Source organism: Echinops telfairi, unplaced genomic scaffold, assembly GCF_000313985.2.
Source record: "Echinops telfairi isolate 266 unplaced genomic scaffold, ASM31398v2 ScPeMD7_7;HRSCAF=31, whole genome shotgun sequence".
Classification (NCBI taxonomy): domain Eukaryota; kingdom Metazoa; phylum Chordata; class Mammalia; order Afrosoricida; family Tenrecidae; genus Echinops; species Echinops telfairi.
This window is the reverse complement of record NW_022103904.1, coordinates 20979044-21004552: the sequence shown is the minus strand read 5'-3', so window position 1 is coordinate 21004552 and position 25509 is coordinate 20979044. Positions and strand designations below refer to the sequence as shown.

At 51.9% G+C, this 25509-nt stretch overlaps 2 protein-coding genes across 2 annotated transcripts in view; one reads left to right on the top strand and one right to left on the bottom strand.

Annotated features, from left to right (window-relative positions):
* The window catches only part of DBNL (drebrin like), a 16190-nt gene extending 6218 nt beyond the window's left edge, over positions 1-9972 (top strand). The window contains exons 2-13 of the mRNA XM_045286307.1: positions 492-547; positions 3820-3932; positions 4621-4695; positions 5358-5504; positions 6028-6105; positions 6338-6489; positions 6744-6789; positions 7158-7245; positions 7879-7974; positions 8102-8211; positions 8617-8722; positions 9206-9972. Of these exons, the coding sequence (XP_045142242.1) occupies positions 492-547; positions 3820-3932; positions 4621-4695; positions 5358-5504; positions 6028-6105; positions 6338-6489; positions 6744-6789; positions 7158-7245; positions 7879-7974; positions 8102-8211; positions 8617-8722; positions 9206-9345 (1207 nt within the window). The 3' untranslated portion in view covers positions 9346-9972. The remainder of the gene's footprint in view (positions 1-491; positions 548-3819; positions 3933-4620; positions 4696-5357; positions 5505-6027; positions 6106-6337; positions 6490-6743; positions 6790-7157; positions 7246-7878; positions 7975-8101; positions 8212-8616; positions 8723-9205) is intronic.
* A 742-nt stretch (positions 9973-10714) lies between these two features.
* On the bottom strand, positions 10715-12697 carry PGAM2 (phosphoglycerate mutase 2). The gene is made up of 3 exons (XM_013006057.3): positions 12191-12697; positions 11927-12107; positions 10715-10916 (listed from the first exon to the last, which is right to left on the bottom strand). The coding sequence occupies exons 1-3, from the start codon at positions 12602-12604 to the stop codon at positions 10750-10752; spliced, it is 762 nt and encodes a 253-aa protein (XP_012861511.1). The 5' UTR covers positions 12605-12697; the 3' UTR covers positions 10715-10749.
* Positions 12698-25509: the final 12812 nt, after the last annotated feature.

Below are 25509 nucleotides of genomic sequence, written 5' to 3'. Positions count from 1 at the left end.
CGAGACCTGCTGCGCCAGCCTCTCTGGTCTCTCCCACAACAGGACAGCCTGCTAAGCAGGCGTGAGTGCTTCCTGGGGCCTCCTGGAGGCTTCTCTGGGCTACTCATGGTGGGTGCTTTGGGTTTAAAGTTAGGCCAGTGCCTTTTGGCAGTTGAAATGGATACACCTGGTAATAGGTGAGCATTTTCAGAATTCCCCTACAGTGCTTCTCATGGAAATGTGTTCACAGTGGCCATCGCACCGCACCGCTTTTATTCACCTTTCCCTCAAAGTCGTTTTGCTCTGTGACCCTGCCAAGTGGTTGTAGGTGTGCCCCTGCTCAGGTGGTAGCTTAGGTCTGCCTCGCCCAATTTGTTGGGAGGCCTCGTGGATGAGGGCGCACCACCTACAGGGTGCCCAACTGCAGATGAGCCCTGGGCGTGGTGGGGTGTAGCAGGCAGCCGATAGATAGACCCGGTGTTGTTTACACAGCTCACTGTGTTTTGTTCCAGGGCTCTCTTTACTTACGAAGGCAATAGCAATGATATTCGCGTGGCTGGCACTGGAGGTAAGTATAGCCCAGGGAGGAAGAAAAATGCCTCTCTGGGGCATCAGGAGGTGGGAGCAGAGGGGAACTGGGGTGTGCGAGAGCTCATCTGCAGAGAGAGCATTGACCCCTGGCTACGCATCCTGTTGTTGGGTATTTTCAGCCATGCCGTGGAAGGAGAGGGACTCAGGACCAAGATGTCACTCATGGTGTGCTTACACTGACAGCATTTGCCTCTTTTAGCAGTGAGGGCTTGTGGCCTCAAATGGAAGGAGTTTCAAGGCCCAAGATGTCAAGTGCATATGGTGCCCTTGAATTTCCCCAATTTCAAAGTGGCCACCTAGAGACCCCGCTCATTCCCTGGTTCTGTGTATAAAGCCAGCCCTGGTGGCCACCAGAAACTTGGTGTAAGAACTGGGGTAAGAGCCACAGCTTTCTCCCACCAAGCATCCCAGACTTTCCGTTCTTGTCACCTTTGGCCAACTGTGGGCTGTGGAACCAGTCAAGCCTGTCCAGCCCTCAGGCAGTCCTGTCCAGGGCCAGGCTGTGGTGGGTGTGTGGTCACCTCATTGGCTCGTGGAGCACTGAGGACCAGGGAACCTAGAGATGGGCTTCAGGTTCAGGAGAGCTGAGTGTGGAACTGATCCTGGAGCCAGGCCTGGGCTTCCACCATACAGACAGGGATCCCACAGAGAGAGGGGCTTGGTAAAGTTGGGAGTGTGCGCTGCATTATTTGGGAGCAGGGCTGGGCAAGGGATGATGTTAGAGGCCAATCGTGGAGTCTGGGACCTTGTGGAGCTAGTCCTGGGGTCCTGCCTGGGGCCTCATTTTCATCCTTGATATCTGTCTCTCCAAAGGAGTGTACATGGCCTTTTGACGTTCATGGCATTTTGAATGTCACCCTTTTGTGTGCTTTTTGTGCTGTTGTGCCAGTTGTAAAATGTTTGCACAGGAGTTTTGAGCCAGGAAAGTCTCGTCCCCTTTCTTTCTTAATTATCTTCATGTGATTAAAGCAGGTGCTAGGCAGAAGAGTGGCTCCCATGGGGTGTCCAGGGATGGCATGGCTCTCCAACTGGAGACCTACCTGTTTGTACTCTGCTGAGCAGCTCCTCAGTCTTTCTGCAGAAACTATTGAAGTTGGAGAACAGATCCCATATCAAAGGGAATAAGAATCGATGGAAGACGCTGTGCTGCATGTGGGAGAGCCACAGGGGGACTCGACTCTGAGACCCAGAATGCCTCTGTCGGGAGGTGGTGGCAGGAAGCCAGGACCACACTCTTCCTGGGAAGCCCATGTCTGGTGGCAGGGCTGCACGCCTTCCGAAGCAGCAACGGTGGGGTTTTGCCCTTGGAAGTGTGAGCCTTTCACTTAATCCCCTCAGTTGAGAGCCGAGGAAAGGCTTCGGAAGCTGGCAGCGCCGGTGGAGAACATTGAATGTCCCTGAACAATATGCAAAGTGTAGGACCCAGAGCAGCCACAGAGAATGCCTGGTTCCCATTCTGACAATGCCAGCTCTCTTCTAGCGACGTCCTGTGGTCCCCGAGCTGTGGGAAGTGCAGACTGCCTCCCACTCAGATTACCAGTTTGAATCACAGTACACTGAGGCCCTAGAGCAGACTGTTCCTCCCTGCCCTGCTCTCCAAGAGCAGCCCTCGCTCCACTCGTGAGGGACACCCGGGCTTGCTCAGCTGTCACGAAGGCAGGTGGTGGGGGTGAGACAAGCTGCGTTGCCTGTGGGACTTTTCTCGTGTTTGCTATGTTCTTCTGCAAGGTTTATTGTCCACAGCTGAGATGGAGGCCCTGGGGCAGGGTCTGCAGTGGGGCAGACTGCCCACGCTCCAGGAAGATCTACCCAACAAAGTCCTGTACTGCTTCCCACTTAACAGGGGCAGCCCTGTTGGTCTTCTGGACACATAGACAGATAGACAGACTCTCTCAGAATATCAGAGTCACAACCTAGAAACTGGGGCAAAAGTTTGACCCTGAGTCTCCAAACCCCCTCTTTGTGATGCTGGCCAACCAGAGCTGCCTTGCCCCGGCCATGCACTCCCCTTGGGGTTGATCTTAAGGGGGGAGCAGAAGAAACACTCGCCCTGTGTTTCACTGGGGCTCCTCCTTCCTGGACTTAGTCCCTACTTGGGCTTCTCAGCACTTCCTTCTTGCCATTCTGCTCCTCCCTCCTCTAGCCTCCCTCCCCAGCTGTCGGAGCCTGTGCTGTTGTCCTGGAAGAGAACACTCCGAGCTAATGGGGCTGGCTTCTGGGGTGGAGGAACTCCTTGCTTTGCTTTGTGGTAGAACAGGGTTCTAAGGGGACTTTTGGAAACGCCTGCAGGAGGCATGCTCAGGCCCAGCCTGCCCTTCCATCCCTCCCCACCACATACCAGGGAGCCACCTGGGCCTGACCAGCCCTGGCTTTTCTGACACAGTGTTGGCCTCCCCCAGTAGAGGCATAATCCAGGCTCTGCATATACCCAGCTGCTCTGCTAGAAATGCGAAGTCACTGTACCATGGCCTGGCAGTCTAGCTGAGGCAATCATGTACCTGGAGCAGACAAAGCGCTCTCCTGAAAGAGTGGGTGCCAGCACGGGGAGAGGGGCTGCTGCTCCAGCCCAGATGGTGGGGAGGTTTAAAGGAGAAGGCAGACAAGGGCCTGGTGGAGTGTTGGTGTGGAATCCTTGCCCAGAACCCCGGGCTGCCATCATGGGGGGCAAGTCTTGCTGGGAGCTGTGCTGTGTGCACAGCCTGGCAGTGGCCTGTGAAGAACCATGAGCCAAGTCTCCTGGCCAGCATTGGGTAGAAGTAGGCACAGGCCGTGAAGAAGGCTGGGCGAGGGGTGATAGGAGACAGTGGGGGCATACACCCTGCTCTTGAAGGTTCTGCCACCAAAACACGCCCTACCTCCGTCCCTGCCCCCTATTCTCCCGTCGACATCTCTGACCACTCCCTGTGCTGGAGGCAGTGCCTCATGGGATCAGTAGAGACCCTCCTTTTGAAAGTCCAGTGGCTGATTTGTGACAAAACAATACTTGTTTATATCCGAAATCACTGGGGAATTTAGTGGAATGGTTCTTAAACTAGTGTGTACCTGAGATGCTGGTCATAAATAAGAACTCTTGGGTCCCAGCCAGCTCTGATAAATCCGTTTGGGGGTGGGGGTGGGGGCGCAACCCAGGGCTCCCTGCAGGTACCACTGATGCAGGGTACGAAGCTCTGGTTAATCAGGCTTGGCTTCTGCTCTGAAATGGGGGTGGGCGGGACTGCCTCTGACCCTCTTCTTGTGCCTCTGCTACAGAGGGGGGCCTGGAGGAGTTGGTGGAGGAGCTAAACAGCGGGAAGGTGATGTATGCCTTCTGCAGGGTAAAGGACCCCAACTCCGGCTTGCCCAAGTTTGTCCTCATCAACTGGGTATGTGGAACTGAGAGAACAAGACACATCCCTGCCCTTGCTCCCCGATTGGTCTCCCAAAAGAGAGTGGTCTTCCGAGGGAGCCAGTGTGGTCGGGGAGGGCTCCACTTGCGCTTTCCTCCTGTGCCTGTGGGGGTGACTTTCAAGGAGGGCTGGGCTTTCAGAGCAGATGGTTTTCCTGATGGAACCCAGAAGTCAACAGGACAACTTGATGCTGATGAACTAGCAGAATGATCGGTTAGCTCGTTGTTCCCTGAAAAATATATGAGCTAGCACAGAATTCATACTCCAAGCCTAGAATGACTTCCTGTGAATGGGGCAAGAATAGTTCCAGAATACGGTTCCCTCATTTCCTTTGGGAAAGTTAGTCTAAGGAGCAGAGGACCCCAGCGAAGTGCTGAGAGCCTCTGGGGATCTTCTGCAGGCCATGAGTTCTGGGGGTTGGGGAGGGAGGCATGCTGGAATAGGGCCGAGCCAGCCCCCAGAGTGGAGATGAGAGCAATTCAGAGGAGGCCTCCCCACCGTGGACACCAGCCCCCAGCCGTGGTGCCGGGTGTTCTGCTGTGGCCGTTCCAGTTCTCTGGAACAAGGAGAAGCTGTCAAAACCCATGGGAGATGGTGGTCTTGGGCAGAAGGCCCACGTCACAGCTGGGAACTACAGGTCGTGCTGGGCGTCCTTGTGTTGCAGACTGGTGAGGGCGTGAATGATGTGCGGAAGGGAGCATGCGCGAACCATGTCAGCGCCATGGCCAGCTTCCTGAAGGTGAGCTGAGCCACGGGAGGCAGGAGTGGCACCTTGGTGGAGGGCGTCAGAGGCTGCCCCATCTGGACCAGCAGCCTGTGGGCGACCAGGTTCTGGCCCGAGTGAGCGAGGGAGAAGGACTTGTCCCTGTCCGTTGACTGCAGCAAGGCCGTGCTGAGCGTGGAGCACCCCGTCTGTTACTCTAGAACCACTGGGCAGGGTGTTGGTGGGGGGTTGCACGAGGCAGCTGCCCCAGCAAACCACCCTGTCACATGGTTACCGTATGGGCATTCTCGTCAAGCTTCCCTGCACACCTGTCGGTCATACTGCCTCCATTTTTAATTGAACACATTTGTGTAAAAAGCTTGGTGGGTCACTTGTCCAGGGTCAGTTTGCTTTTGCTGGCAGTTAGCAAGGCATGCTAGGCTTTTACGGCCGTGTGTTGGTCTCTTCATGGGAACTGTGTCTGTAGAACATGTGTTTGTTCCACAGTGCCCCTGGAAGGCATTTTGTGTGGGGCTATGGGGGGAGGCGGGGTGCCCTCCCTGTGGCTAGAGCAGAAAAAAGAGTGCGCTCACACTGGAGCTCCTGAGAAGAGAGGCAGCCGGGGTGGGCCGCACACGGGGTCTGCCTGCTCTGGGGTCGGGCACCTTTTCCTCACATCTGTGCCCACTCCCCCTCAGGGAGCACATGTCACCATCAACGCCCGGGCTGAGGAGGACGTGGAGCCGGAGTCCATTATGCAGAAGGTGGCCAAGGCTTCAGGGGCGAACTACAACTTCCACAAAGAGAGTAGCCGCTTCCAGGATGCAGGACCCCAAGCCCCTGTGGTGAGTTCCACCCCCCCGCCCTCCTGGCTTTGAGTCCCAAAGAGGCATATGGGAGTGTGTGGTACCCATCCCTGACATGGCATTTGGTGAGGCTATGCGGGGCGAATGCCCGGCACTCGCCCAGCGCTCATGGTTGAGGCAATGTTTCCCAGGGATAAATGCCCACGGTGGCAGTCCGCAGGCCCCACACGGGAGCTGCTCTGGCTGAACTTCAAGTGCTCAGGGTCAAGCCGAAGCAGGAGCCCTGCAAGTGTCACTGGGAACAGCCCACCAATTGGTCGTCCTGTGTCTGGCAGGGCCAGCGGCACAGGCTGAGCGCCCCTCTGTCCTCTGTCCAGTGCGCAACTTGGTTCCCTAGCAATGTTGTGGATACTGCCCAGGCCCCTCGGGTTCCTTGTCAGGCAGGGCCATTCCCTCTGTGAAAGCCCACCACACGCTGTCCTCACAGCCCTCCTCTCAATCTCCCACCCCGCCCCCCAGCCTCCTGGTGCTAGGAGTCTAACACGCTGCTCTGCCTCTACAGGGCTCCGTGTACCAAAAGACCAACGCCTTGTCCGAGATCAAAAGGGTTGGCAAAGATAACTTCTGGGCCAAAGCGGAGGTGAGCCTGGCCGGAGTCTGAAGTACGAGCTAACCGGTACTGGGAACGCGCTGTGTGCCGGATGTCTGCCTTCCCATGTTTCACGCTTTCCGTTTCTATGGAATAGGCCCACGGAGCAAGTGTTTGCCATAGCTTTAATTTTCAGTGTGCTAGTGGAACCTGGCTGCCTGGCGACATGGTGTGGGCTACTGTGTGCGACTGAGCGGGTGTGGCAGTGTAGCTCTTCCTGCAGAAGGATGAGGAGAACCGCAGGCTGGAGGAGAAGCAGCGAGCAGAGGAGGAGCGGCAGCGGCTGGAACAGGAGCGCCAGGAGCGGGAGCGGCGGGAGGCTGCCCTCAGAGAACAGCGCTATCAGGAGCAGGAGCGGGAATCCCATCCCCAGAGGTGAGCCCTGCCCTGCTGTTTCAGGAGACCCAGGGGCCACTTGTTGGAAGGAAGGGCCTGCCTACCTATCTACTGTGGTCCCGTCCCGTCCCCTCCCCCCCTCCCAATCAGCTTGCCTCTAAGCCTGAGCCTTAGCTGGGGGTGGAGCCCAGCTCCCTGAGAAGTGTGTCCCTTACCTAGTGGCACCTGCCCTGAGCTTCCACAATGGGTGAGGAGACAGGCCCAAGTCGACTCTTCACTGTCTTTCCCAACAGGAAGCCTGAACATCAAGAAGTCATTTCTGAGACGAGGGGAGACCAGGTAAGATGTTGCTGCTTCTGTGTGGCTGCTGAGCACTGGCTGCACCCCAAGTCCCTGTGGCAGACGTGGAAGCTCCTGGTCTCCATGGAGGCCTCGTCCCAAAACCTGGTAGAGGCCACTTGCAGTGACAGTCACACTACCTTTTCCCCAACCAAGCACTTTAGAGAGCCAGGGAGTTACGGATGGTCCTGGAATTGGCTTGGGCAGATCTGAACTTGGGACACACCTGGGATCTGAGAAGTGGCAGTGCTCTGGTCTTGACCGCAGCCAAGTCATAAGAGTCCTCTTGGAGAGGTTGTGTAGTGAGATGCTTCCCAGGAGCTGAATCCCATCTTATCGTGCCCTGCTCTCCCCCGTTCCAATCCTAGGAGCCTTACTGTCAGCAGCACAGGCACCCACGGGACATCTTCAAAGAGAAGGAGAGGGCTATGTCTACCACTTCCAGCCCTCAGCCGGGTAAGACTAAGGAGCCTCGCCACTAGACAAGGGACAAAGCGGATGGGAGGATCAGAACCTAAGTTGAGGAGCTCAGCGTGAGCAGGCAAGGCGAGAGCTGGTTGGAAGTTGGGAGGTAAGCCTGAGCCCCGGAGGGAGTGCCCAGGAGAGGTTGGACGCTGGGTTGGCCTCGGTCTTCTCCAGAGAGTTGGGAAAGTAAGGGCCATGTGACGTCTCCAGCCTGGCCCCTTCAATCCCTGACCCTGGTCATAGGGTCAGCTGGCCTGTATCAGTCACCACTGGGGCCACAGAGGACACAGGGCTGCTGCTACTGGCCAACAGATGGAACTGCCAGTGGCTCCTCCCCTGTCTACTTCTGAGTTTCTGTGGGCTAGGCAGGCCGAGGGCACTGTAGGCCCTCTGGCCCAGCTGGGGTTGGACGCCGTGGATCTGCGCGGATTGCTTGTTACCTACACACTGGGCTACGCTTGAAGCTGGTGCCTGCCTGGGACTGGCTGGCCCATCCAGTGACTCGCTGGGGGACACCCACCCTATTGCATGATGAGTTAGGCTTTGGGCCCTCGGGCATTCTCTCCGTCTCCCTTTCCAAGCTGCCTGATTCTGCATGTGTTAAGTTTACCTGTTGGTTTGCAGGCAAGCTGAAGAGCCCCTTCCTGCAGAAACAGCTCTCCCAACCAGAGACCCCCCTCACCAGGGAGCCCATTCCCGCCTCCTTGAAATCCAGGACAGGCAAGGCCTTGCATTCCGGAGACCCTGGAGCGGGGCGGGCAGGGGTGAGGAACTCCTCTTCCAAATCCCTCCCAAGTGGGGGAAGGAACGGTGGGTCAAATCTGAGCAAGCTGTCCCCTTTGGTCAGATTTCAAGGATCCGGTGCCCTTTGCCTCTCAGTCTCCAGTGCACGTGGAAGAGGAGGCCGAATACGAGGAGCCCCCAGAGCAGGAGAGCCTCTACGAGGAGCCCCCACCGGTTGGTTTTCTGCGGGCGGTTGGGGGAAGGTCCTCGGCCACACTGACCACAGGATGCCTGGCATTTCTGCATGTGCTAGATTCTCTCATTTCTTTTCTGAAACAAATCTCTGGTACGGTTGTCTGGACAGGCTTCACTGTATGGGAGAATGTGAGTTGGGGAGGGAGCCATGGCTGTCCTTGCAAGCGGTTCTTTGGCCCTTGTGCCTTGGGTGGCCTCTGTGCTGCCGGGTCTGGCCCCCAGCAGCTCCCAAGCTCTGCCAAGCTGCCCATGCTCTGGCGCTGTGCCTTCTTCGCTGCCCTCACTCTGCCAGGGACAGGCCTGGGTTTGGGTTTTTTTGGGGTGGTGGTTTGGGGTTGGGGTATTTATGGTTCTGCTCTTCTTCCTCGCCACGTTCTTGGACAGGCACAGCAAGACCATGCTGATTGTGAGCACAGCATCCATTACAAGGAGGAACCAGGGCTGCCGGGGAAGGGGCTTTGTGCCCGGGCCTTGTATGACTACCAGGCAGGTATGCTATCGGGACCCACCTGCTCAGACCAGGGGTGACAGCTAGAGGTCAGGGCTCCCTCGGGGCACAGAATTAACTCAGGGGCAGGGGGAGAGGGCTGATGAAGGGAGCCGGCCCCAGTCAGCCCCACCAATACTGCTCAGAGAACCTCCGTCCTACACAACCAAGCCCGAACAGGCTCCAGTGAGTGGAGTTCAGTGACCCTTGACCTATCATAGGGCCAGAGGAGTGGGCCTGGTGTGGAGTCTGCTTTCCCAGGCCAGCCCTGGCCGAGCCCTCTGGAGATGGTGAGGCCCGGGGAGCAGGAGGGCTTGAGGCAGGGCTACACTACACTCTGCCTTTTGTACCGGCCCTGGCGAACCTGCCAGCAGGGGAGCAGTTTCAGAGAGGGTGAAGAGCTGAGGAGATACCTGGTGCTGGCAGCAGGAGGCCGCCACAGGCCGGAGGCCTGGTGCAGCACATCTGTTTGTCGTTTCCTTGCAGCGGATGACACTGAGATCTCCTTTGACCCCGAGAACCTCATCACAGGCATCGAGGTGATCGATGAGGGCTGGTGGCGTGGCTTCGGGCCAGATGGCCACTTCGGCATGTTTCCTGCCAACTACGTGGAGCTCATCGAATGAGGGGCAAGCTGTGCCCGAAGCCCCGTCCCGCCCTGCTGGTTGCCAGAGGAGGTGACATGAGTGCTATGTGTCATTCCATGCGTATCAGGCCCCTCGGGATAAGGCTGAGGTCTTGGAACCCACACATGCAGCAATAACCTGGTGATTCTCAAACGCGCTTTCATCTGGACTTTGAGCCCTGCCTGTGGTCAGCTCTTGGTGACCTCTGCCTGACGGGTGCTCGGGACGGGCCACTGGAGGTTGCCCCCACGCCCAGGCTGCTGCCTGCCTCGTCTGTGCAGAGCTCGGCACAGCAGTGCCCTTTTCCTTTCTCTTGCTTTGAAGGGTGGTGGCTGCAGCGCTCAGGGTGCAGTTTGCTTAGCAGAGTTTTTACCACCAAAGACAAATTGGGCACCTTCGAGGGCAGGCAAGGGGTCTCTTCCGAGCTGCTTCACTGACCCCAGTTGTGATTGTGAATGAGGGGTGGGGAGGGACCTTGAAGGAGGCATTAAAACCCTGCAGCTAGAGCTCATCCCTCGGTGGGACCAACCTTCCCTGTCTGAGCTGTGTGCACCTCTGAAATCAACTCTAGCCGCATCATCCAAGGTCTTGCTTTAGGAAAAGTAACATGACAATGGCGCACACCTGCTCCTGCCTCCTATGTTCTGTGTCGGCTCATCTCTCTGGGGAGAATTTGCTCTGGGACTCAGGACTACCAGTGTCATCCGCACAGGCCTCGGCCCGCCTCCATCCCCCTCCGTCACAGGGAGACACACCCTTCCTGGGGTGCTGTGGTGTGCTTTTTTGCCGTGGGTGCAAGCATGGGGTACATATAGGCATGCTTAGCCCCTCTGAGACCATTGATTAGCCCCTGGGTGACTTAGGGATGAGCTAAGGGAGAGGCCATGAGCTACCTCCCAAGAGGACTGACTGAACTGGCTACATGGGACAGGGTCACACCCTCCCTTCTTGGTCCCTGTGCACACAGCCCTCTTTCATAATGGCCCATTCTTCTTTGGGAAGGCCCAGCCCCATGACACAGCCTAGGGTAATGCTCGCTCTGAGGGACAGGATGACTTCAAGTGTATCTGGGCCTGCCCTACCTAACCTACACTCACTCACCTGAGAACCAGGTATTGTGGTGCCTGGGGTCCACAGTACTTTCAGAACCCATGGACTCCACTCCTCCCAATTCCTAGAGTTTAGAGGTACACATACATCTCTGACGGGTGTTAGAGATTCCTGGGCAGATAGGCTGTTAGCCCCTGCGATGGGCAAGTTCCTTGGTGGGCCAGGCTTAGGAGGTCCCTACACCCTGGTTGGTGGGATCCCCATGCCTTTGGTGGGGGTGGCTAGGTGGGTAGCAGGCAGCCAGACCCAGAGACGAGTGTGCAGGGAGTCACTTTATTGCCCAGAGCCCACCGCTCACTTGGCCTTGCCCTGGGCTGCCACGGCTTCCATGGCTTTCCGCACCGTCTCCTCGTCCCCCAGGAACTGCATTGGCTTGGTGGGCTTCAGCCCTGCATCCAGCTCATACACGATGGGGATGCCCGTGGGCAGGTTCAGCTCCATGATGGCCTGGTCGGACATTCCTGGGGCCGGAGACAAGTGACTTAGCTTCCTTTGGCCCTTCACTTTGTGCCCCGTTGTGTTTGTGTGGGAACATAAGCTCTGTGACCTTTTGCAGCAGCGGCAGAACCACACACACACACACCCATAGGAAGGCTACAGGGATGCCCTCAAGGTCAAACGTGTTAACTGGACCACAGAGCGGTGCTGTAGTCGGGAGGTGCTGCCCTGACTGCTACTTGGCCAAGTGTCCAGATTGCCTGAGCAAGTGGAGCGGGGAACAGAAGGTGGGAGGGAGGCCACTGAATGCGGGGACCCTTTGGGAAGCCAGCCCAGCCCAGCCTTGGGGGTAGTCCTGGTTTCCTAGGGTGGCATTTCAGATATCCCAGACGCCCCACAGAGAGGGTCCAGGAGAATAAGGTATTGGGAGAGATCCAGACCCCTCACCTGGATCTCAGGCCTAAACTTGGGGGGTTGTGGGAAGTCCTGAAGGGGAAGTGACAGAAAATGAGTATTTCCCACCCCTGAGGTGTGGCGTTAGCTTTAAAGAGACATCTTGATCCCGGACAGCAGACCTGGTTGGTGCCAGTGTGGGTGCCTCCCTAGGCAGGTCTTACCAGTCCCCACCCCCACATTTTCCCCTAGATGTGGCCTTACCCAGAAAAGGCTGCCAGGAAACTGGAAGGTCATTAGGATGCTAATTTAGACAATACTAGTAACTTTTAAATGTGGATTCAGGGACCTTTCTCTGGGAGCAGCCCTGCCCCCCCACTCTGCCACAGTCAAACCTGTCTGTTAGAACTGCCTACTAAGCCCTCCCACCCCACCCATTTATAATTGACATTGGCCCAGGCCTGGGGCAGCCCTGGCTTGGATCAGAAGTAAGAGAGTGTTTTTTATAGAACAACATTCAGTATATCAATTGCCTGGAACTCATACCTGGAAAGCTCCACCCTTGGACCTGAGGAGGGGCCCCTGTGTCCTACCACCTGCCTGTACCTGGAAGCGTGGGGGTAGGGCAGGTGGGCCTCACCTTCCAGGTGCTTAACGATGCCCCGAAGGCTGTTGCCATGGGCAGCAATGAGCACTCGCTTGCCAGCCTTGATTTGGGGGGCAATCTCCTCATTCCAGAAGGGCAGGGCCCGGGCAATGGTGTCTTTCAGGCTTTCACAGGCGGGCAGCTCTCCAGGCTTCAGGCCTGCGTACCGACGTTCCTGGGGTGGCAAAGCTATATTTTATACCCCAGGCATCCGTCTTCCGCCCCCCCCACCCCCCAGCCCAGGTCTATGCAACGCACCTTGGTGATGGTGGTATAGTAGGGGTGCTTCTCATCCATGGGGGGCGGTGGGATGTCAAAAGAGCGCCTCCAGATCTTCACCTGCTCCTCACCGTGCTTGGCAGCTGTCTCTGCCTTGTTGAGGCCGGTGAGGCCCCCGTAGTGCCGCTCGTTGAGGCGCCAGGTGCGAACCACAGGCAGCCACATCTGGTCGGTGCCATCCAGGATGGTCCAGAGTGTGCGGATGGCCCGCTTCAGCACCGAGGTGTAGCATATGTCAAACTCCATCTTGGCATCCCTGATGGCGAGGGCGCCCCGCTTGGCCTCCTCAGCGCCCTTCTCGCTCAGCTCCGCGTCGAACCAGCCACAGAAGCGGTTCTCCTGGTTCCATGTGCTCTCCCCGTGACGCACGATCACCAGGCGGTGGGTGGACATGGCTGCAGAGCGTTTGGGACCCCAGATGGGAGCCTGCGGCTGTGGGCTCCAGCACCCCTAGCTTTTATAACAGTCTGTCCCTGCTTCCCTTCCCCCGCAACTGCCAACATTCCAAACCAAGGACGGGCGGCAGCAGGTGGCCAGTGATAGGGTTGCAGGGGAGGGCTAAGTGAAGGAGCTGACACTAAAATAGACCTTTCAAGTACTAGCTCCACCCCACCCCCAACTCCAGTACAAGTCCAAAGTCAGCCCACCCCCAGTGGAACGCAAGCAGGACTGTAGCCTGAAAGGGCAGAGCCTGCGATGGGTAGCCAGGAGCCCAGATCCTGTCAAACTAGCCAAGAGGTGTGTTCCAGGGTGCAAAAGAGACCCCAAACTTCCAGTAAAATTTAAGGAGCACATTCCATCTTAAACGGGACACTCTGGAGGCCTGGTGGTGACTTCCAGCCAAGGCAGTTGGGGTGCAATTAGTAGCATAACTAATGACTTTGTGACCCCCAGAAAGATGTTCTTCACTAAGGACACCCAGGCAACCCTTTAAGAGAGACTGCCCTCCCCGACTGACTGTAGAGGGGTGGAGGTAATTCACTTCTCAGTGCACACTGCCTGAGGCCCTAGTCCATGGGAGGACTGTGCTAATTGATTTGGGACTTTCATCGTCATCCTTAGCTTTCTGCAAACAGGAGCTCAGAATTTAAACTCTAATGTAAGTAGCAGCTAGAGAGCTAGAAGCACAGACCACCCAACTCCTCTCTCCGTGGTGGTTATGATTTAAACCTGCCATCCAGGAAGGGAGCTGGCCCTGTGTCAAGGGTCCCATGCATGGTTATGTGTGTGTAGTATCTGTGTGAATGGGGTCTGTGGATGTGCTCCTGAGGATAGGTTTGGGGCCGTTGGCTGGTAGGCTGTGTGTGTGCTGGAGTGGATGGAAGTGAGTGCACACGAGTAGACAGTATATGAATATGTGTGGGAGGTGGGCATGATTGTATGTGGTAGAATGTTGTGTTTGTGTTGGTATATGAATAGGATTGGGGAACATTTTTTTTTCTGCCAGGGGCCACTGGATATTTATAACATCATTTGCAGACCAGACAAAATCAATGTAAGCCTTTCTCCCTTCCCGGCCATCCTGGCGGCTGCTCTTGGTTGGGGGCCACCCCACACCTAAGACAGGAAGATGGGAGCATCAGAGAAGATGAAAAAGTGGCTGGAGTCCATCAACTCCGGGCTCCAACTTCTTAAGAAATGTGGAAAATAAGTGATGGGCTAGAAGCAGACGCTAAAGAAGGTCGGGCAGGGCAAAGTGAAACTGGTCATCGTGGCCAAAGACTGCCCGCCTAGAGGAAATCCAAAATTGAGTTCTGCCCCACGTTGGCCCACACCGGTGTCCGTCACTGCAGTGGCTGTGATGTGGAATTGGGCCTGGCGCGGCAAGTCCTGCAGAGTGTGCACACAGCCATCATTGGCCTAGGGGGTGCTGATTGAGTGATAAGTGTGCCAGAGCTGGGGACGACAAATCCTGTCATCTTTTTCCTCAGTAAAACTGGCTGTGTTAGTCTGGGTACTTTAGAGAAACAAATCCACAGAAACTCGTGTATAAGAGAGTTTTATATAAAGGTTAAGTGTGCATCAAGGAAACATCCCAACCCAGTGCTGCCCCAGCCCACAGGTCCAACATTAACTCATATATCCCACACCAATCCGCAAAGTCCTCCTCCATCTCACAAAACAGGCGATGACGCCGACTGCAGGAGGGAAACTGGGTCAGTGAATGTGTAAGCATCTCAGTGCTGGCAGGGGTCTCCACACGGCTGCTCCAGCACCCAGGGCTGCATCGGGGTAGGTCCATGTGGCTTCTCCTTGAGGATGTCTTGCAGGACGTCAGCCTTGCAAGCTGAAGCAGGGAACTGCTAAGGCAACTGCACCCTGGTGCGACCATCACAAAGCAAGAGACCTGAGAACTAGAAAGGCGAGGCTCACCAAGCCATTTATCCCTCCTCTCAATTAACCCCGCATGTGTTTATTGTCCAGCTTGGCACAATAACTACCTCACTGGCCAAGACCTTGTTTTAAACAACAATGACAAAATTAACTTAAAAGCCTGCTATATTTGGTCAAACATTTCATTAAATCGCCTCCAATGTGATGCTTGGAACTGCTTCTCTTTGGTGAGCATGTGATGTTAGCTGATAATGATTTTATCCCTCTGTTCAAGAGAGAAAAAGACCTTAAATTAAAGTATCTTTTAGAGCGACTCCTTTATTAAGCCTTAAGTAGGACACATAGAAAAATAACCCAGATAAGGGGGACCATCAGACTAAGGGCACAATGGTGTCCAAAGGGTTCATGGCCATGCAACCAATTATTAGAACATGAACACCCAAAGAAATCATCAGACAGTCATGAGGCAGACAGTTCCTTACTGAGGCTGCTGCCAGTGGAAGGCTTGCCCCTGCCCAGTGAGAATAACAAGCATGGGCTCAAGCTTAGCGCCATCGGTCGATCAGACAGGGATCCTCGCAAAGGGGCGGGGAGACTGAGGCAATGCAGACCATGTCTCCGCCCTAAGGAAAAGGGGGGGCTCTAACAAGGGACGAGCTGGGAAGGACCTGAATGATGTTGGTTAATGAAAGGAGATGGGGAATTCCAGAAATCCACCTGGGTGGGATTGTGGTAATTCAATGTGCCAGCGGCCGGTGTTCAAAGGCTGGTACGTTGGATGGTGTGCATGCACTGGACAGCAGGTTCCTCAGGTTTGGGTCGCAAGTTCAACCCCCGGTCACAGGTGTCTGGTTGCTCCTGCCCCTGTGACCTGTCTGTTGTTAGGTGGTGTCGAGTTGGGTCCAACCCAGGGTGATCCTACATACAACAGCAAGAAGCACTGCCCGGTCCTACACCCTCTTCACAATTGATGCTATGTTTGCGCCCGCTGTTGCAGCCACTGTGCCGGTCTTCCTCTTCTGCAGTGACCTATTTTGCCAAGCGTGATGTCCTTTTCCAGGGACTGGTCTCCTGATAACATGCCCAACGTACATGAGATGGGATCTCACCATCCTCACTTCTAAGGAGCATTGAGGGTTGTGCTTCTAAGACGGATTTGGTTGATCAGTATCCTTTGCCAGCGCTGTAATTCAAATGCACCCATTCTGCAGTCTTTATTCATTGTCTAGTTTTCACAGGCATATGAGGCGATTGAAAACACCATGGCTTGGGTCAGGTGCACTTTTGTCCTCAAAGTGACATCCTTGTTCTTCAATACTTTAAAGAGGTCTTATGGGGCAGAATTACTGAATGCAAGACAAAAATCCTTGACTTCAACCTTTTCACCTATCGTGATGGATATCCATCCAGTTGTAACGATTTTAGTTTTCTTTACACTGAGTTGTAATCCATGCTCAAGGCTATAGACCTTGGTCTTCATCAGCAAGTGCTTAGATCCACCTCACTCTCAGCTAGCAGGGTTGTCATCTGCATATCACAGGTCGTTAATAAGCCCATCATAGCTGCCAAATACAGAATTGTGCAGAGTAGGGGAGTGGAACTCAAACAGTGGAGAAAGGAAATTGGAACTGATCTATGATAACTATTGTGATAGGCCACGCATTTACAGATTAACTGGATGCAGGCTGTGAGTGCGCCCATCTGTGGTGGCCTGGGGACATTCCTCAAGGTCACCTGACCTTAAAGTATGAGGGTGGAAGAATCCAGCCTCTTTCCTAACCTGTCTCACTCCCCTCTGAGAGACTCCATGCTCTATTAGGAGGGAATGTGGGTAACCTGCTCTGGCTCTGTGGCTCTCTCAAGCTGGCAAAGGGACGTCTTCCCTACCCAGCAGAGTAGAAATCTCTCACGAGCTGTTCTAAAGTTTTATGAGGCTGAGCTCACATGCCTGATGGGATGAATGGGTTGAAAACTGGAGTGTCATTAATTTTCAGAGAAACTGCTACAAACAAGGGGAAACCAGCTTCACTACTAGGCTAAATATGCCAGGTCCTAAAATTAGGAATAAAAGTGTAGAGGCCAGGGGTGAACAGGAGAAATAACCCCAAACAGGAGGGTGAAGTCCTAGAGGGATTTGACTCATTTCTTTAGAAGAGGAACTTCAGTCCTTGACAGGCTTGCAGATGTATTTATTCTTATGGGTCAGAGGTGTCCCCTGCAAATTCGGGTTCCTGTGGGACATGAAGTTTAATTGTGAGACATGAGCTAGTGTGTTCTTTCCCCTCAGCCCACCTGCCGATGGGGGTGCCTAGTGCCTTCCTGGAGACGCCCGAGGCACGTTGTCTCTATTTCTACAGCAGGACCTCCTCACCCGGCTGGAAAACAAGAGTATTAGACTTTTCCAGTCCAGGGACAGTCTGTTTCTCATACCTGATAAGCCATTGTTGGACTTGGTCAAGTGAACTAACTAGTTGCAATGAGTGAGTTTCTGGATCATGAAGGAGGCTATTTTGAAAAAGAGCCAAGCTTGAGTTTATTGAGGGAGCAGCTCTAGCGGAAATTCAGGAGAGCAACTGGTAGCCTACGAACCCAGATCCGTTGGCTGATCCCTATGTTCCACATTACTAGCTGACTGATGGTGATAGGCGGCATGCAGCAATTATTAATGCCTATGCCTAGGGGCTTGGCTAAGGCTTGAGTGACCTGGGCAATGAAAGATGGACCCTTATCTGATTGGAGTGCCTGGGGGAGACCAAACCTGGGGATGATTTTTTAAGCAAGGCTTTACAAAACCCCACAAACTCTTTCTTTCCTTGTGGGGAATGCTTCTATCTACCCGATCAGGGTGTCCACAAACACTCCAACCCAAACCAATCTCACCACCACCGAGTCAGTGCTGACTCAGAGACCTTCTCCTCACCCCCCACCCGCCCCCTCACCTCATGGGTTTCCAAGACTGTAACTGTTTATGGGAGTAGAAAGCCCAGTCTTTCTCCCATGGAGCCGCTGGTGGTTTCAAACTGTTGACCACTCGATTGCAGCCCAATGTGTAACCACTGCACCACCAGGGAGGTACTAAGCCTTTGACATGGCAGTAGCACAGTCAATCTGTTGGCCAGTGCACCCCAGGATAATGTCTGTCATGCCGAGTTAGTTTTATCAAAGAAGTGGGCAAGGGGATCATTTGGATTAGTAAGCTGGCCGATCTCACACACTCTGGCTATAGCCTTTACTCCCTTGGGTAAGTGTCTTCTTAGCTGGGTCTACACATCACGCACTCTCAGGTGTCTCTCCCATAGTAGCGTAGGACTTTACTTACTTTCCAAACTGCAGCTTCCGACATCCACAGGTAGCTTCTGTGTTCTTTAGCACCCGTCTTTGGGATTCATGTATCTCTCTTTCTATGCCAGAGTCAAATCTTGTGCACTCTACAGCGGCCTTGCTTCCTCTACGTTTGAAGGAAAGAGGGCTAGGTAACGAGAGAGAAGGTTCCTTCCTGAGCTGCTCACCTAGCTTCTTGATCAGCCGTTGAGTTTCCCTGAGAGTTATTCGGCTGTTGTTCTTCTGGTGCCCCTGCATCCCGAGGTATCACGGCCACTTCTCATGGGGCTTTTACTGCCTCTAGAAGTTGTGACGTGAGTCCAGCAGGCTTGATTGGGGAGTTCTGGGCTGTCAGGTGCCATTTGAGCAGAAGTTGCCATCCGTATGCCACTCAGCCTCGGGGTTGTCTACGGAGGTCTATCTCAATTTTATTCTAACAAAAAACTTCATCAATGACTTCCACACCAATATGGCTGAGATAGTCGGGTGGTTGCTGGGAACTGGTTGGGAGCAAAGTGACCAGATTGAAGGGATGGCCAACTTTTACTATCATTTCTGGGACATCTGAAAGGGCATTTGATGTGGAGTAATCCTTCCACTGGCTGACCGGCTATTTTCCTTAGCCTCAAGGACTGTTAATATGTGGTATGGGGTGATTTTTCCATGGGATGTTGTGTTAGTCTGGGTAGGCTAGAGAAACAAATGCATAGACACTCGTGTGTGTAAGAGAGAACTTTATTCTTTTTTTTCTTGGAGTCTTAAATATGCTTAAATATACTTTGATTGTAATTTATTTCATTCTTTTTTTTTAACATTTTATTAGGGACTCATACAACTGTTATCGCAATCCATACACACATCAATTGTGTAAAGCGCATTTGTACATCATTCTCAAAACATTTTCTCTCCACTTAAACCCCCGACATTAGGTCCTCACTTTTCCCCTCCCACCCCGCTCCTCCCTCCCTCATGAGCCCTTGATAGTTTATAAATTGGTATTTTGTCATATCTTGCCCTGTCCGACGTCTCCCTTCGCCCACTTTTCCGTTGTAAAAGAGAACTTTATATCAAAGAGCAATCGTACACTAAAAAAAAATCCCAGCCCAGTCCAGGTTAAGTCCACAAATCCGATATTAGCCCATATGTCCGTTACCAGTCTATAAATTCTTCTTCAGACTCACGCAGCATATGCAGTAAGAAAGATCACAGGCCAATGGGCGGAAAGTCTTGTGGATCCAGTGGAGGTGAAGCATCTCTGTGCTGGTGTGGGTCTCCATGTGGCTATCCAGTTCCAGGGCTCTGGTCTCCAAGGCAGTCTCTATGTGTTCCACCTCCAGTGAGTTATTTATCTCTGTGGTGCCTCCAAATGAGGTCATCAAGCTGCGACCTGATTGACCGGCTAGACTCCACCCCCTCGCAAGCAGACACCAGATTATGTAACTGCCACCGTTGTTCTGAAGTGAACTTAGATGCTTCTTTCATTAATACAGTAGCTGCCACTGCCCATAGGCAATGAAGGCAGCCTAGCTTCTGCGTCCAGCTGTTTTGAAAAATATATGACTGGCCTGGTGATTGGTTGACATGTGCGAGGACTCCCAGAGCAACTCCTTGCCTCTCATGTGCATGCACTTGAAAAGGTTGGGGTGGCCGGAGGAGAGTGCTGGGCCCACATTTGTATTTTACTGATTGGAGTGCTCAGGAGCACTGAGAGGTCCAGGTTAGGGTGCTCTTTTCCTTCAGACCCTCACAAAGAAGTGTTGCTAAGAGCCCAAAGTTAGATATCTGTATGCAGCAAAACCCAGCCATTCCCAGGAAGACTCTCAACTTCTATCTGCTTCAGCCAAGTCTACCAGGAACTGTTTCCTCTTTGAGGAAAGCTTCTGGGAATTTGGGGGCTTCTTTTGGGAAACTTTATACCCCTTCATAGCTAAGAACTGTAAGGTTCTGACTGTATTTAAGCTCCACGATTCTTTAGAAGTGCTAGCCATCAATAAGTCATCCATGTACTGACGCAAGACTCCATCTTAATCTAACTCTTATAACTTGTCTAGCTTGGATAGTTTCCAAAAGATGGGAGGAGCCCAGGACCTTGTAGGAGCACTGTCCAAGTAGACTTGGTCTACAAACAGGTCTAGGGGGCGTTCCAAAGAGGAAGGGTAGAGAAAGATACAAAAGAAAACATCTTTTGGTTCTTTGGGGACACTAAAAAATGGATTTAGGGGCCTTCGCTGAGGGGGCCACAGCCTGCTGCTTGCTTCCCAGGTGGCTCGGGTGGGCTGCCACTCCCCCAGATCCATGTGGTCCTGAGCTGGCCAGATATCTTTGGCTCGAATTGAGGTCAGAGGTTGGAGTTGAGTTTGTGGAATGTTGGCATGCTGTCTGTTTAAAAAAAGGTGGCAGAAGGAAGGGTACAAGCCCTTCTCAGGCTGACAGGTTTTGCGCAGGACTCCGAGCAGTCCTACTGATGGGTCTCAGCATGGCGGCAGGGATCCAGAGGACTACTCTGAATAGAGCCACCGGCTCTATTGGTGCTGTTGCCGCGGGAGCTGGCCCAGGAGAGCAGCAGCACACTAGTGCTGCAGGCCGGCCGGCCGGCTGCACACAATCGGGAGACCCCTAAGAGACAAGGGTGAGGGACCCAGAAGAATTCGCGAGTGGGTGGGGACTCTGGCTGTCTGTCTATCCCTGTTTGTTACAGAACTACTTCCATAGGGCTTGCTGGCTTGCTTTTTCGGGGCACTCGTGTGACTTTTAATTCTTATTTTACTAATCAACTAAGTATCCATGAGGGGTAAAGACGGAGATGATGCAAGGGAAAAGGAGGAAGGGTCTTCCAAGTTCTATGAATTATTGAGGCGTGTGCTGGAATAAGAAAGTTGAGTCAGGTTCCTTACACTTACATTACATATGTTAGAGAATGGAGAGAGCTCAGGAAACTCTTGAACGCTTGTGGGAATGAGGCTGACGGAGACTGAACCCTGCATTGATCCTGGCACCCACGGAAGACTGGGCAATGCAGACGCTGTACAGCTGGGCTGGTGAGGTGCTCTCAGCAGAGGAGCAGGGGCCTGAGCTGCCCTGCTTTGTCCTGAGTGCCTCCTCTTTTCCAACTGGGCAAGGAGACCCCAGCAAGCGTGCAACCAGGGCAAAGACTCTTTTAGAAAAGAGAAAAGCCAAGGAACTATATGTGACCTCCTCCCTGGGGGACGGACAACCGAAAAGTGGGTGAAGGGAGACGTCGTCGGACAGGGCAAGATATGACAAAATAATAATTTATAAATTATCAAGGGCTCATGAGGGAGGGGGGAGCGGGGAGGGAGGGGAAGAATGAGGACCTAATGCCGGGGGCTTAAGTGGAGAGGAAATGTTTTGAGAATGATGAGGGCAATGAATGTACAAATGCATTTTACACAATTGATGTATGTATGGAATGTGATAAGAGTTGTATGAGCCCCTAATAAAACGATTAAAAAAAAAAAGAAAATGATGATGGCAACGTAAAAAAGAAGAAGAGAGAAAAGCTCCTCTTTTCTAGCTGCTGTGGTATTGGTTGGCCAGAAGTGGCCTTATTCATTACTTTGGGGCAGTGGCATTGTGTCCTGGTGATAAACTATCCTACACTTCTTTTTTTTTATCCTACACTTCTTAAATGGCCTAGACTAGTGGAAAGGTGAAAGTGTTGCTTCTGTCTAAAGCTAATTCGAGATCATCACAAATGAACTGACATGCAGATAGGTAAATAAGCCGTTGGCTTTTTCCACTCATAGAAACACTCACCTTCCTAATACTACTAAACCAACGATCCTATTAAGAACGGCTTGAGATAACTATCCCTGTGCTTCTGGTGTTAAGGTGAAAGGTTATATTCTTAACAGTCCATTTTCCTCCCTAATTAAATGGATTTGAATAAGCTCAAAGCTTAAGATCTAGGTACTCTTTATTTTTCTTAAGTATTTTATTTGTTTGAGGGCAGCCCTTGAAAGTCATCACTGCCATTGTATTAACCTACCTAATGGGACGGCTCTGAAATCGACAGCAGTACGTCATTACACGAGTCAGAGAAACGGTCAACGTGCATCTAATTTTACCCACTGAGCCAGGAGCACTCGGGAGTCAGCTCTTTTGAGAAGAAATTAGATGTGTTCAAAAGGGAAGACTACTACAGTAGTGCTCTCTCTTTCCTTCCGTGGATAGAAGAAAAGAGAGTATGGAATTGAGGTGGGGACGAAAGAGAGAATGTCTGTTAAGCCAACACCTTATCATTTGTGGAGTTGGGTGTGAACCATGGGTTTATCTTTGGCAGTGACGTTATATGTGAGGTGTCTGAAATGAAGTTTTTTGTGAAGGGAGGTTTTATAGCTGGTAACAGCTGGGTATAGTGATTGAATGCAGGTTTTAATTGCCATTCACAGCAAATGACTGATGAGCACAGATCTAACACCATAGTTTGTACTTCCGCTGCACCTGAATCATCGATCCCGGTGAGACCTGAGCTGTAGGTGAGAAGCCTGTACTCTTAGATAGCTCCTCTGTGGTTGCTCCAGGGCTGCAGCTTGCACCAATCTAACGGTGATTATTCTATTAGAGAAAGTCTTCAATGTTAAGCAGGAGACTGAAGCCTTGAAGAGGTTTGATAGCGCTGACAGGTGTTCTGGTGCAGGAATAAGCAGGCTGTGTAACGGGTCAAAAGCAGGTTATTCCATTTTAAGGATGGCTTTTAAAAAAATATTAAAAGATAATTTTATTGGGGGCTCTTACAACTCTTATAATAACCCATACATCAATTGTATCAAGCATATTTGTACACATTAAGGATAGTTTTTTTTAAAGCAACCAGATTACATTTTTTTACTTGAAATAGTATTTTCTTCATATTTGATTTCTCAGGCTTCCTAGTAGATATAATTGTCTTCTCCAACATTTTTTTCCCCAAACTGTCCCCTATCTGGGAGGTTTTTTCAGAATAGCAGTTCTCAACCTGTGAGTATCGACCCCTTTCACAGGGGTCACCCAATTCATAACAGTAGCAAAATTACAGTTATGAAGTAGCAACGAAAATAATTTTATGGTTCGGGGTCACCACACCATGAGGAACTGTATGAAAGGGTCCCGGCATTAGGAAGGCTGAGAACCACTGTGTTGGAAGGTACCTTAGATGTCTCTTTACCTTCCTCTTCTTTCTTAAGCGGCAGCCAGTGGGTAAGATCTTGGAGGGTGCAGAGCTGAGAATTTCAGATCAGAGCAGATGGCTTGAACTGGAAAGTGGATTCAGCTCTGAAATGCTTAAGCATAGGGCTTTCTTGGCTGTAATCTTTACAGAAAGGAGCCCTGGTGGCGCAGTAGTTAATCGATTGGCTGCCAATTAATATGTCAGCAGTTTGGACCCACCAGCCACTCTGTGGGAGGAAATGTGCCCATCTACTTTCATAAAGATTACAGCTTGGTTTCACCAAAGAGACCACTCAAATGGCCACCCAACGCATGCAAAGATGCACAGCATCATTAATCATCAGAGAGATGCAAATCAAAACCACAATGAGATAACTTTTCCCTCTCACTGGGATGGCTAAGATAACAAAATAAAAATAACAATGTTGGTGAGTGTGTTAGTCTGGGTTGACTAGAGAAACAAATTCATGGACACTCATGTGTATAAGAAAGAGCTTTATATGAAAGAGCAATTGAATATTGAGAAAACATCCCAGCCCTGTCCAGATCAAGTCTATAAGTTTGATATTAGCCTATAAGTCTGATTCCAGTTGTGGCAGTTACATAATCTCCTGTCAACTTGAGGGAAGGCGTGGAGTCTAGCCTGTCAATCAGTTCATAGCCAACGAGGCCTCTGGTGGGCAATGGCCTTCTCCAGAGGATTCTGGGAACTCCTGTCTTCCTCCCTGGAGGTGGGACACACTCTCTGCTTGACATTCCTGCTGACAAGACACATGGAGCTATGTTGATGAAAGCAGGAGCCCTGGAGCTGGAAGAGCCACGTGGAGACCCACACCAGTGCTGAGATGCTTCTACCACCACTGGATCCACAAGGTTTTCCACCCAATGGTCTGTGATCTTCCTGCATTCACATCATTGCATGTGTTTCCTGAGCCTGAAGAGGAATTCATAGACTGGTATCAGACATATGGGCTAATATTGGACTTATGGACTTGATCTGGAATGTTTTCTTAATATACAATTGTTCTTTGATATAAAGCTCTCTCTTCACACACATATGATTTTCCCTGGATTTGTTTCTCTAGTCAACCCAGACCAACACACGAGTCTATAAGTTCTTCAGACTCACACAACACATGCAAGGGCTCTGGCTCCATCAGCGTAGTTCCATGTGGCTTATCAACAGGAATGTCTAGCAGCAAGAGTGTGTCCCACCTCCAGGGAGGAAGACAGGAGTTCCCAGAATCCTCTGGAGAAGGCCATGCCCACACAGAGGCCTCATTGACTATGACCTGATTGAAAGGTTAGACTCCACCCACCCCTTTGCTCAAGTTGACAGGAGATTATGTAATTGACACAGCGAGGATCTGCCGAAATTGGATATCTTATCCATTGCTGGTGAGAAATCAAAATGGTAGAGCCATTGAGGATAAAAACAGTGTAGTGATTTCTCAAAACTGAAGAAAAAGGAACAATCATATGACTTCGTAATTCAACTCCTAGGTAGATACCCAAAGACTTGCAAGTAGACTTAAAAAGCGACTTGTACTTCAGTGTTCATTACAGCTCATGAGCCCAAGGTGAAAACCATGTGAATGCCCATCAACAGATGGATGGACAAACAACATGTGCGTCTATACAATCAACTATTAACTCAGCCCGTAGGAGATATGAAGTCATTTTAAAAATTTTAAGTTTTACTGACATATGATTCACATGCCATACAATTTAATAGTTTACACATATTAAAAAGAGTTGTACACTCATCACCACAATCCGTTTTAGAAGACAGGTCTTCTTTCTTGTACTTGTCATATGAATGGAGTTTGGAAACATGCTGAGCAAAGTAAGTCAAGCACAAAAGGACAAATAGAGTAGGACCTGGATTCTGTAAAAAGACACGAGAGGGTAAATATATAGAGCACACAGTTTATTTGTGGTCCCCAGGATGGGAGGGAGCCGGGAAAGGGAAATTAACGGTGATGGGAATACTGTGTTGCTTAAGGGTAGTGTTGCGCAGCAAGTTACTGCAATTGTCAAAAAGTTCTGTAGCTGAAAAAGGGAGTTGGCAAAAGGGTGACAGGTATATTGGCACCAATGACCAAAATAAATAAATAAGCTGCTGAGGCTGAATATGTGCAATCAAACACCTCATGGGATCTGACAGGATTTGATTCGGGTCAAAGTCTTGTGAAACTGGTGGTTAGTTGGCCTAATGTCTTCAACACTACTGTTCTACCTCCCAGTTCTTGTACGGTGCCTGGAGTCTTAAAAGAGTGCAAGTCAACATCCAACACGAAACTGCTGTCTGTTCACCTGGGGCCATGGAGGAAGAATGAATGTGTAGCCATTCAGCAGAGAGGGCTACACATTCTGTCAGGAACTTTCTTTAGGCTTCCTGACTCTACGTCACATCCTACCTCTTGGCCTGGCCTGTAAGGCTGGAAAGGGTTGACAGGTCACCTCCATTAGCT